The 13,079-nt window shown below is 40.8% G+C and overlaps 1 protein-coding gene across 3 annotated transcripts in view; it reads right to left on the bottom strand.

The window, feature by feature from the left end:
- Positions 1-13,079, bottom strand: part of PARP14 (poly(ADP-ribose) polymerase family member 14) — a 53,922-nt gene that overhangs the window by 30,607 nt on the left and 10,236 nt on the right. For 2 of the 3 annotated variants that reach the window (XM_059162843.1, XM_059162842.1), the window contains exons 4-5: positions 5,398-5,640; positions 2,916-3,152 (exon numbers count right to left, since the gene is read on the bottom strand). In XM_059162843.1, coding sequence (XP_059018826.1) covers positions 2,916-3,152; positions 5,398-5,640 — 480 coding nt within the window. Of the gene's footprint in view, positions 1-2,908; positions 3,153-5,397; positions 5,641-13,079 lie in introns of those variants that run through there. The other variant, XM_059162844.1, reaches the window with a different exon arrangement.

Raw genomic sequence — 13,079 nt, 5'->3', positions numbered from 1 at the left:
CTCCAAGCCTAGGCAGGACCTGGGACCATTAATGTGTACTTAGGACCCACGATGTGCCAAGCACATTGCAGGCATAATTTCATTTGATCCTCACAAATTCCTCTGAGGCCAGTAGTAATGTGGGCCCTATTTTACAGATAAGAAAACAGGCTTTGCTGGGTTCAAGTAACTTGCCCAACAGTGGACCTGAATAGGCATTTTTCCAAAGAGGACATGCAGATGGCCAACAGACATGCATGAAAACGTGCTCAGCACCACTAGTCATTAGGGAAATACAAATCAAAACTACGGTGAGGTATCACTTCACACCAATCAGAGTGTCTAGTATCAAAAAGACAAGAAGTAACAAGTGTCAGCGAGGATGTGGAGAAAAAGGAGCCCTCAGGCACTATTGGTCGAATGTAAATTGGTGCAGCCACTGTGATGCATGGATAACGAGGACAGGGAGATACAGGCTTTTAGCTATGGAACGCCTAAGTCATAGAGAGGAAAGGGACAACATAGGGAATAGAATCAGTGATACTGTGATCACGCTGTAGGGTGACAGATGGTGGCTACACTTGTGGGCAGAGCATATGGAGTTGTTGAATCACTATGCTGTCCACCTGAAACCAATGTAACCTTGTGTGTGGACTATACTTCCATAAAAACATGCATGGGGTGCCTGGGTGGCATAGTCAGTTAAGCGTCCAATTCTTGGTTTCAGCTCAAGTCACGACCTTGGGATTGTGAGATCAAGCCCCACATCAGGTTCTGCACTCAGTGTGGCATCTGCTTAAGGTTCCCTCTCTCATTCTCTGCCCCTCCACCTGTGCTCTCTTTCTCTAAACTATATATATGTATGTATATACATGTATATACATATATATATACACACACATATACATCTATCTATCTATTTATCTATCTATCGGTAAATTATCGATAGATAGATAGTAGATAGATGGATGTATATGTACAAAGTAAAGTAATCAAGTAAGTTGCCCAAGATCACAAAACTAGTAAGCACCAAAGCCAGGATTTGAACTCTGATCTGTCTGACTCAAGAACCATCACAGATGTCACCTTACTGTGACTTAACTTCTCCATCCTGTTTCCTCATCTTCAAGAAAAAGTTACAATATGCATGGCATTACTAGGATTCAGTGAGCTACTGTAGCAGAAAACACAGCAAAAGATCTAACCTAGAGTAGGTATTAGATAAAAGTTTTTTTCCTTAAGATTCTGTGAATCAGATTTTGTAAAACTGAACAAAATTAATTCCAGAGTAAGTGCTCAACTTATTCCTCTCAAATAATCTACATAAAATGTAGACTGCTAAGTAAACTGTGTTTTTAATCCAGCTTTAACTACAGTTGGCCTCCTTACTAATAACCCATCGTAAGGGGTGAGACAGCCTGTAAGAACCCTTAATGGTATAGGTGAGCAAATGACTGGCAAAGAATGGAGAGTTTAAGAGCATAGGTTAGCCAGACTAGCCAGGTTCAAATAATGGCTCTGTCACTTACTAGCTGTGTAAACTTAGTCAAGTTATTTGCCCTTTTTTGTGCCTGTTTCTCATGGTAGAACAGGGATTACAGTCACAGACCAGGGTCTGCGAATGCACTTTGCAGCACCCTGCAGAGCTATGCAAACATAATCATAATTATAAGAAGGAGCGGCCAAAGAAAGAAAGGGAAAATCGGTGTATCTCAGATCAGAGAGAACAGAGTTATGAGCTTAGATGAGGAGGCATGGTCGGCGTAGTCGGATGATACAAAGAGGTCAGGATGAAAGGGAGCCTTTGAGAGTGCCCTACTGCTCACATGTGTGGCTCCGCATAAAACCACCCCAATTAAATAGTTCCTATTATTAGTCCTACGTGGGTAATGTAGACATTCCGAGGACACATCCAACTGCCCCTAGCCTTCAAAAGGTCCGAAGCCCCACCATAAACGGGAGGCTCGCTTCTAGAGTAGGCAGCTTTATGGAGCTCCCTGCCTGGGCCCAAGCCCAAGCTCTGGGAGATTTAAAGAAATTGTGACAGAAGCTCCTCTTTTGTCCCCTTGCCCAAGGAATACTAGGACTTTCATTCCATTTTAAGCCAAAGCATACCTTCACCCCAGTTTCCCCAACTCTTCAAAGCCAAAGGGAGTGTCCTCCACAGATCCTCCATGGATCCCCCACGGAGCAGTTTATCTCAGTGGGTGGAATACCACGTGATGTGTCTTATGCTCCCCCTGTTGGTCCCAGACCCACTGTTCCTTCTCTTCCTAAGGAGGCTGGCCCCCTAATTCCCACTCCTCAGCCTTCACCTCTGAACATCAAGTGGAATCTCCAACCTGACATTGTATGTGCCTCAGAGAACTGGCAATCTAGTGGCAATCAAGTATCGACAAAACCCTCAGAAGTGTTTCCCTAAGGTTCAGCTGAACATGGTTTTCACAGGGGTGCCACGAAGAACAATCCAGCGGACATCCACTGGACCACCCCTATTAATTTCTGAATGATGACACTGACAGGTGAAGGGGAAGTAGTGACACATTAAAGGAAGTGTATGTGTTTCTGAGTATTTCTTTATCCAACCTTATTGGAATTAACTTGAGAATTTCTACCAAGTATACAGCTAAAACACAGATCATCTTTTTTTTAAATACAGTATTTCAAAGATTGTAAGAATTATGGGGTTTTCAAGGCAGAGACTCATGAGAGAATCTCCTTGTATCTTTCAAAACTGGGCCCTGCTTCTCTAAAGTTGAAATCACTGGACTCATTAACTATCATATCCCAGATGAACAGGATTACTAATTGGATTTCCAGTGAAATTTATGAATTAAAAAATAAAATGCATCAGAACTCAACTGATAACTGTTAAGATCTGCTAAAATGGCTGAGTCTGTGAGGTAGGTTCACAAAATCAGGCTCATAGACATTACCTTTTTTGTCAAAAAACTCAATCAGAGCCGAATTCTCTTCAGGCAAACACTCAATACTGGCAATTCTCCCTCCTCCATTTTGAGGATTTTCAAATAAACTTTTCAGATTATAGTCATCAACACCAGGTGGCAGGTTTTCAACCCTGATAGTTCTTGTCACTTCCAGAAGTCTCGGAGAAAGCTGGAGTTGTTTCACGAAGGGATGCCTGACACAATTGTCAACAAATTTCACAGCATCTACAAATCAAAATCAATCAGTCAATCCATCCATCCATCAGAAAATTATGATCATACTTTTATGTTATACAGAAGAAACTGTCTGAATATTAACTGAGATAAAGGAGATAGCTAAGTGCTCAATTTTTAGAGGCAAGGTCTTCATTTCTATATGAGAATTTACACACTTACAACTCCTGCTCTGAAGAGTAACACACATGTAAATGTTTTACCTGGTGTACTGCCGCTGAGCTGTGTCCCTCCTACAGGCACAGCTCTCTCCCACTCACCTTGACGTCCTACTGAGTGTTCTCTGTGCAATATAAATCTCTCACTCTCCTCCTTTCTCAAGACCTATGATGGCTCCCTTAGCTAGCCTTAAAATGCCCTTGGTTGGCTATCTGACTCCAAACTAATTTCCAAACATCACCTCTGGTTACCCTCTGCCATTCCTTTTATTTTCTTTATTGCCACAAAAACTAGTCATTATTTTGAAAACCTTATTCTCTTTTGCCTTGCTATATATAACCACCTGTACCTGAAATGCCCTTCTTGGATTTTTTAAAATCCTGTCCTATTCCTCTTTCAGGACTGACCCTGTTTATCTCTTTCAAATTAATAAATATCGATAGTGGGCTCACAATGAGCCAGGCACTGTGCTAGGATCTGGGGATAGAGAAATGAATATGATAAGTCCTTGAAAATTTACCATCTAGGAAGGGGTGGGGGTCTTGAAAGCACACAAATGGCCTATTGTGGAGTCAGATGTGGCAGGAAGACAAATAGTGGGAATCCCACAAGGATTGCCAGAGTTAAGTGCCTGCTGATCTGAGTTTTGAAGGATAAAGAGGAGTTTAGCAGATAGATTAGGGGAGGAAACTTTTCCTGCAGAGAGAAGAACAGTGGCAGGAAACAACAGTGTATTGGGGACCTGGGAGACTAGGGCCACTAGAGTATAAACCAAGCCACCTTGTTTGGGTCCCCTTTCCTCTCATTCCCCACAGCCTGCCACTTACGTGGAAGCAGGCAGCTTCTTCTCTTGCGTCTTCATTTTTCATTTACATATGGGTCTCCAGCTCCATAGGCATTCCTCAAGAGCAGGGACCAAGAATTATTCATCCCTGTACTCACAGCACCTCAACAAGTGCCTGGCACATTGTAGGCGTTCAAGATTTTCGATTAATGAACAAAAGCAAGTCCACTTAGTTTTTCCTTTATAAGAAATACTTATGGATTTGACATAAGAATAGCTCCCTTCGTTGAGTCTTTACCATGTGTCAGGAGATATACTAAGAGCTTTGCACACATTGTCTCATCTAATCCTCTTAGAAGCTGTATCAGGTAGGTCATTTTTCCTCCACTCTATTGAGGACAGAAGTCAAGCACAGAGGGGAGTAACTGGGATAAGCTCTGAGAAGTAGTCAAATGGCAGAGCTAGAATTCTGATTTCACAACCATCCTCCTGCTGCGGCCATGGCATAGCGAGGGCTCAGATTGGAAAACTCCGTGGTCCTCCTGAACATGACTCCTCACACACACCTTGAAGAGCCCTCATTCCCTGCATCACGTACACTTCCTCTCCTGCATGCAGGATGACCATGAAAGTACTAAGACAAATACACAGGAAAGGACGTAAGGGAAGAGGCTATGTAGAGGTGGGCAATGGGGTTCAAATCCAGGAATTTATTAGCATCTCTGCACCTCTGTCTCCTCAACTGTAAAATGGCGAGTAGTAACAATGTCAAAAGGTTGTTAAAAGGAACCAATGAGTTAACACATGCAATGAGCTTCGTGTAGTGCCTGGCTTACAGTGTCCCTAGCTGAGTGTCTGCCATTATCAGCATTATTGCATTCCAGTAAGTCCAGCCTGGTAACATAGATCAGTGTTTACTTCTCCCAGTGAGATAATGCATGTGAAAATGCTGATTCTTCTGCTTGAATCACTTCTATAAGTTTAGACTTTAGATTTCTTTCTGGGTGTGTTATCTCTGTCTCTCTTTCTCTCCGTCTCTCTGTCTCTCTCTCTCTCACACACACACACACTCATACGATGAAGTCTGATTTACTGAACATACCAGAATTTAGTTTTAAAACAAATTTGCTTCTCTTTCAAAATAAAAAAGCACCTATATTAACCTGTATTAATTTCTTATTAACAAACTAAGAGAAAAAGTCAAGCTTTCAGAAACATTGAATTAGCTGGGTGTCTCAAATCCCAAAGTGGGGCGCAAAGAAGATTGGCAAATGCGTGATCACTTGATCTTACCCACATGCGTTGGAAAGGTAACTACAGCAACGTCAAAATCCTGTAATACTTCCACTTGAAAAGCATCACTGGGCAGGCCACTTACATTCTCCACTATCAAAATTAACATTATATCGGTTACATTTGCCTTGAGATTTTCAAATGCAACCGAAGATGAAGTATTTTCACATTCTTCTGAGGTATCTTCCATTTTCTCCCATCTTCTACTGGGAGAAAGTTCTGTACCCACTTCTTCTGACACATCTGATTTTAGAAGAACAAAAGAGGTACAAGATGTTATATTTGTCTGACATGGTCTTAGCAAATTATCATAAGACACTGTCCTCTTTCTTTTTCAATCTCTTGGCTAAGTCAAATAAAAAAAGATCTGAGAAGGCTTTTCGCTTAATTTAGTTAAAAATAAAATGTAGCACTTAACCATCTATTATTGTTAAGTTTGGTTTTTATTATGGCCTTTTCTGCCTCGTCTCTCTGAGGAAACAGTCTTTCATCACCTTTACATAGGCTTCCAACAAGCACTTAATTTTAGTTATGGAACTCAGTTTCTCCAAAGCAAGGGACATGTTTATTCATCCCTGTATTGCTGGCACCTGGCCCATACTTGAGGCTCAATAGGGTTTGCTGACTTACAGCTTGGGCCACTGGAGGAGAGCGAGACTATCTGATGATGTAACACCTGAGGCTCCAAAAAGTAGTATGTTTTCCTCGCTGAAGAAGAAGAAAGGATACTCACTGAATGACTAAGGAACACACATAGAAAATAAAATGGTCTGGAGAGCTGTATGCATACATCAAGCTCACGGATCAGGAATCCTCCCAGCCAGTCTGTTCCCCTCCATTGCTGGCCCTACGTTGAGTTCCATCTATGCATCAAGTCAATCCCACACTAGGCTTGCCCAGTGCACCAGGATGCATATGATATAATCTTCAGACATTTTGTAAGTGACTGTTCAACTAGGGCTCTTATTATGTTCAAGGCACTGGAGGTGTGGAGAGGGGTGCATACAAAAAACATCACATAAGAAACTTACAGATTTTCTAATGGAGGTATACAAGAAAAATGATGAAAGGATCTGACATTTTGTAAATGTTTATCATGACAGAGTAAAATGCTACATGCTCACCAAATCCATTTTGTTTTCTTTCCGAGCAACAGTTGCCAGACTTCCCACAGCCAAGTTCATGTGGCTAATGGAATATGGGTGGAAGCATGAATTGCGCTTCCATGCCTGGCAAGTACAAATCTCCTTTATGTGAATTTCCACTCTCCTTGGCAGTAACTTTGGAGGCCGCATATCAAAAGTAATCTTGTCAAAGGATAGAAGGAACCTGAAGCAGTCTAGACTCCCCGCTTCCCTAGCTGCTGACCCCACTGACCTCTGATGTGGAGGGGTGTTTGTTATAGCAGTTAGGTGACCCTGACACATACTCCTGTTTTGTGCAGATGTAACATCATGCACTCATGCCAAATAAAAAATAATTTAAGGTCAATAAAAACACAGCATTCCATGAGACAGGTGTGACAAAGCTGAAGGACTGCTGAGCTGATGGTGAGGTTGTCTGAGTTCAACCCCTGACTCAGCCACTCTTTAGCCATGTGACCTCAGGCATGTCTCTTTACAGGAGAGTCCTGGATGAACTGAATGGTAACAGCCTTTCCAGCAACATAGTTTTATAACTTTATGACTAGTAGGGGCTTCATCACAAGAGAGGCTTGCTTAACTGCCAAATAAAGGGAAGCATCAATCCAGCCAGGAGTCCGAGAGACATAGAAGGGGACAGGGCTGCCCTGGAAAGGATTCAGGAAAAGGAGAAGCTGAGCAGATCTTGAAAGCTCTCTAGAGTTTAGATATAGAGAAGTGGGATAGAGGGGATTGTGGACCCCAGAAGTACAGGCAGAGTGCCATGACTGCGCCAGACTCCTTAGGAAATTGTGATCTGACCGATGCAACTCAAGGAGCACTTGTGTGTAGATGTAAGAAATGAGGTCAGAAAAGTTGGCTTCATCCAGGACGTCGTGTGAACTTTATGTTGTGGTCAGTAGTAAGGGTGAATTATAGAAGGTTTCTGTGATAAGAAGGACAGGATATTTAGCAGTATAAAAAGCGCTGGTCAGACTTAAGGAGAAGGACATCAGATACAGAGAGACCAAGCAGGGTGCTCCTGCCATGTTGGATTTGTTAGGTAATAATGGCAGCCTGGCACAAGGGAGGGACAGATGATGAAAACCTAAAAAAATAAAAAAAATTAAAAAAAAAAAAAGATTAAGTCTCTGTGACTAACAGATGTGAAGGCTAAAAGAAGAGAGATGACCGAAGTTTCCAGTAGGTGATGGGCAGACGGTTGTATACTTCAAGAGAAATAAGGAAGCCAGAAAGGGTACTGGTTTGAGGAAGAAGATGATACAGGTGGCTTTGACATGGTGGCTCTAACATAATTTCCAACAGTAAGGTCAGACACAAGGTCTGGAATTTAGAAGAGAGTCCAGGGTGGAAATGTAGAGTTGAAAAAGCTAGAATATGCTGACCACAAGTGACCAGTATCTCTCTGCTCTTGCATGTCTCTCTTCAATGGGTTCTTCCAATTGTTGGCTTCCACCTTGCAGACCCAGCCCAACTCAGCTTAGCCTGGAACAGGACGTTAGCTCAGTGCTCACATCCTCTGGTGTTGGTTTGTGGCTTGACTGACCTGTCCTTCCTCTGACTACTGCTTGCCCATCTTCAACTTTACACCCAGGGTTTCAGGCATGCCTGGTGCACTCAGCGTGCTGTATTCTATATTCTCCTCACCCCTGAAATGTGGGACCTATTAGGGAAACAACCTCTACCCTGATTTTGCTTGGTTGTGAAAACTGTCTACACCATTCCAATTAACTTCAAGAGTCCTAGCCTTAGGATCACAGTCAGGATTCAGTGTAGAGCAACCAAGCGACAAGGGACCTCCTCTTACATCTCTGAAAGGGGCCAATGACACACTTTGTTAAAGACTGCCCATCTTCCTGGCTGTGTACTATCATTGGAGTCTGAGTCATGTAAAAACAGGGCAGCAAATGAGTCTAAAGTCTCAGGACAATGAAAAGTCCATTGGTGGGGTGGGGCTGGATGGCTCTTCCTGAGAATATCCTTGATGTTGTAAGCATATCTGAAACAGTGCTGACAAATCACTTAAGTCAGAGTTAGGGTAAAATCTATGAATCCATAAGAAACACAGACTTGATTAAAGTCTAGACCCAGGAAATAGTACAGATATAAATGTACCAATATAAAACCACATTGGTCTAAAATTGAGCTTGAGGGTACAGCACATAAGGCATTTTCCAAGAATAGATAAGGATTTAGGGAGACAGAAGCAAGATGGTAGAGGAGTAGCAGTCTGAAATGACATCAGATCCCAGGAGTTCAGCTAAATAGTTATCAAACCATTCTGAACACCTACAAACTCTAAACAGGAGATAGAAGAGAAGAAGAGCAGCAATTCTAGGAACAGAAAATCAACCACTTTCTGAAAGGTAGGACGAGCAAAGAAATGAATCCAAAGCGAAAGGAAGATAGACCGTGGGGGAAGGGGATGGCTCCTGGCAAGCAGTGAAGCAGTGGAGCACAAAATCAGAACTTTAAGAAGTCTGCTCCACTGAGGGACGTCACTCCAGAGGCTAAGCGGAGGTGGAGCCCGCATGGAGACAGTGTGGTCTCAGGTCTTGCAGGGTCACAGAAAGATCGGGGAAAAAAGCTGTGTCTGTGTGTGGCACAGCTGCCAGGTACCAGAGCGGGGGAAGTCGACTACAGAGACAGAGCTGAAGAGTGAGATTTCAGATCAGGGTAACCTTAAACCATGTTCCAAAGCACATTCACGCCACTGTTCTTCAAGCAGGAACCCCACAAATGGTACATCCAGGGAGGCACACCTTGCTGCTCTGGGAGAAGCAGCATGGCAGGAATCTGCTGGGTGTGGAGACCCCAAACAGGGCTGTGCACCAGAGATAAAAATGCCTGGCCACAGGCTGGATGAGCAGGAAGCATGGCCAGAGACCAGGAAGATAGAGGGGATTGACTGCTTTTCTCTGAGGGTGCACTAAGGAGTGGAGCCTCGAGTGCTTGACTCCTCTGGGCCAGAGAATGGGAGGCTTCCATTGTCATTCCAGTCCTCCAAAGCTCTATGGAAAACATTTAGGAAACAAAAGCTCCAAGAGTGAACCCAAGCAGATTACTTAGCCTGGCCCCTGGCATGGGTGATGCAATTCGCCTTGGGCAAAGACATTTGAGAATCATTACAACAGGCCCATCTGGAAGAATAAGAGCAAGAACATCCAGCCAAGACCAAGTTCACAACTCAAGGAGAACAGCAGAACTCCAGATCTAGGGGAAAGTAACATATAGCATTCATGGCTTTTTCCCCATGATCCATTAGTCTTGCAAAGTTAAACTTTTTTTAATTTTATTTTTTTCTTATTCTATTTTTTTTAACTTTTCCCTCTTTCTTCTTTTAATGTTTTTTAACTAGTTTTTCTTAACAATACATTTCTTAAAAAAATTTTTTTTTCTAAACCTTCATTGTTATAGTCATATTTTATCCCTTCATTGTATTTAACCTTATTTTTTTGTATACATATAGGTTTTTTTTTTCCCTAAAAAATTTTGGGATATAATTTCTTCTAATAGCTCAAAATATACCTTAATCTAGCACATGGCTTTGTTTTAGTTCCCAGCCTGAGCACATTCCCTCCTTCTTTTTTCTTTTTCCAACCAACTTATCTGATCAATTCCTTTCCTGGAATTTTTAAAAATTTTTTCATCTTTATGGTCATATTTCATTCCTTAATTGTGTTTACCCATATATATATATATATATATATATATATATATATATGTTTTTCTTTCTTTAACATTTTGGGAGGTAGTTTCTTCTAAGAGACCAAAATATACCTAAAATCAAGTGGGTGGCTCTGTTCTGTTCTATTCAGATGAATAGATGTTCTATTCATCTATAAATAATACAATTTTATATATATATATGTATATATACATATATATATAATTTTTTATTTTTATTTCTTTTTTCCCCCCATTCTTCTCCCCCTGGTTTTGGGCCTCTTCTGATTTGGTTAGTGTACTTTTTTCTGAGGTCTTTGCCACCCTTTTAGTACTTTATTCCCTTGTTCATATATTCCTATCTGGATAAAATGACAAGGCCAAAAATTTCACCACAAAAAAAAAAAAAAAAAAAAAAAGAGGAAGTACCAATGGCTAGGGACCTAATCAATATGGACATTGGTAATATGTCAGAACTAGAGTTCAGAATGACAATTCTCAAGGTGTTAGCTGGGCTCAAAAAAGGCATGGAAGATATTAGAGAAACCCTTTCTGGAGAAATAAAAGAACTAAAATCTAACCAAGTTGAAATTTTTTTAAAAAGGTATTAATGAGGTGCAATAAAAAAAGGAGACTTTTTCTGCTAGGATAAATGAGGCAGAAGAGAGAATTAATGATATAGAATACCAAATGGCAGAGAACAAAGAAGCTGAGCAAAAGAGAGACAAACAACTACTGGGAGAATTCAAGAGATAACTGATACCATAAAATAAAACAATATTAGAATAATTGGGATTCCAGAAAAAGAAGAAAGAGAGAGGGGGGCGGAAAGTATATTGGAGCAAATTCTAGTAGATTATTTTATTATAGTAGAGAATTTCCCTAAAGGGAACATCAAAATCCAGGAAACACAGAGAACCCCTCCTTAAAATCAATAAAAATAGGTCCATGCCCTGTCATCTAATAATAAAACTTACAAGTCTTAGTGACAAAGATAAAATCCTGAAAGCAGCTTGGGACAAGAAGTCTGTAACATACAATGGTAGAAACATTAGATTGGCAGAAGACTTATCCACAGAGACCTGGCAGGCCAGAAAGACCTGGCATGATATATTCAGAGCACTAAATGAGAAAAATATGCAGCCAATAACACTATATCCAGCTAGGCTATCGCTGAAAATAGAAGGAGAGATAAAAGGCTTCCAGGACAACAAAAATTAAAAGAATTTGCAAACACCAAACCAGCCCTACAGGAAATATTGAAAGGGGTCCTGTAAGCAAAGAGAGAGCCTAAAAGTAGTAGACCAGAAAGGAACAGAGACAATATACAGTAACAGTCACCTTACAGGCAATACAATAGCACTAAATTCATATTTTTCAATAGTTCCCCTGAATGTAAATGGGCTAAATGCCCCAATCAAAAGACACAATGTATCAGAATGGATTAAAAAAAACAAAACCTGGGGCGCCTGGGTGGCTTAGTGGGTTAAAGCCTCTGCCTTCGGCTCAGGTAATGATCCCAGGGTCCTGGGATTGAGCCCCTCATTGGGCTCTCTGCTCAGTAGGAAGCCTTCTTCCCTTCCTCTCTCTGCCTGCCTCTCTGCCTACTTGTGATCTGTGTCTGTCAAATAAATAAATAAATAAATAATCTTTCAAGGAAAAACAAAACAAAACCCATCAATATGCTGTCAAAAAGAAACTCATTTTAGACTCAAAGACACCTCCAGATTTAAAGTGAGGGGGTGGAAAACAATTTACCATGCTAGGGACATCAAAAGAAAGCTGTGGTGGCAATCCTCATATCAGATAAATTAGATTTTAAGCCAAAGACTCTAATAGGAGATGAGGAAGGACACTATATCATACTTAAAGGGTCTGTCCAACAAGAAGATCTAATAATTTTAAATATCTATGCCCCTAACATAGGAGCAGTCAACTATATAAACCAATTAATAACAAAATCAAAACACATCAACAATAATACAATAATAGTAGGGGACTTTAACAACCCCCCTTCACTGAAATGGACAGATCATCCAAGCAAAAGATCAATAAGGAAATAAAGGTCTTAAATGACACACTGGACGAGATGGACATCACAGATATATTCAGAACATTCCATCCAAAAAAAAAACAAAAACAAAAACAGAATATACATTCTTCTCTAGTGCACATGGAACATCCTCCAGAATAGATCACATCCTGGGTCACAAATCAGGTCATAGCCAGTACCAAAAAGTTGGGATCATTCCCTGCCTTTTTTCAGACCACAATGCTCTGAAGCTAGCACTCAATCAATCACAAGAGGAAAGTTGGAAAGAACTCAAATACATGGAGGCTAAAAAAATTCTACTAAAGAATGAATGGGTCAACTAGGAAATTACAGAAGAATTGAAAAAATTCTTGGAAACAAATGAAAATGAAAACACAACTGTTTAAAACCTGTGGGACACAGCAAAGGCGGTCCTGAGAGGAAAGTATATAGTGATACAAGCCTTTCTCAAGAAACAAGAAAGGTCTCACATACACACAACCCTACACCTAAAGGAGCTAGAGAAAGAACAGTAAAGAAAGCCTAAACCCAGCAGGAGAAGAGAAATAATAAAGATCAGAGCAGAAATCAACAAAATTGAAACCAAAAGAACAGTAGAACAAATCAACAAAACTAGGAGCTGGTTCTTCGAAAGAATTAATAAGATTGATAAACCCCTGGCCAGACTTACCAAAAAGAAAAGAGAAAGGATCCACATTAATAAAATAATGAATGTAGGAGGAGCAATCACAACCAACACCAAAGAAATACAAATAATCATAAGAACACATTATGAGCAACTATATGCCAGCAAATTTGACAATCTGGAAGAAATGGATGCA

The sequence above is a fragment of the Mustela lutreola genome, chromosome 2 (assembly GCF_030435805.1).
Source record: "Mustela lutreola isolate mMusLut2 chromosome 2, mMusLut2.pri, whole genome shotgun sequence".
Lineage (NCBI taxonomy): Eukaryota > Metazoa > Chordata > Mammalia > Carnivora > Mustelidae > Mustela > Mustela lutreola.
The sequence above is the reverse complement of the archived record's forward strand: the minus strand, read 5'-3'. Positions and strand labels throughout refer to the sequence as shown.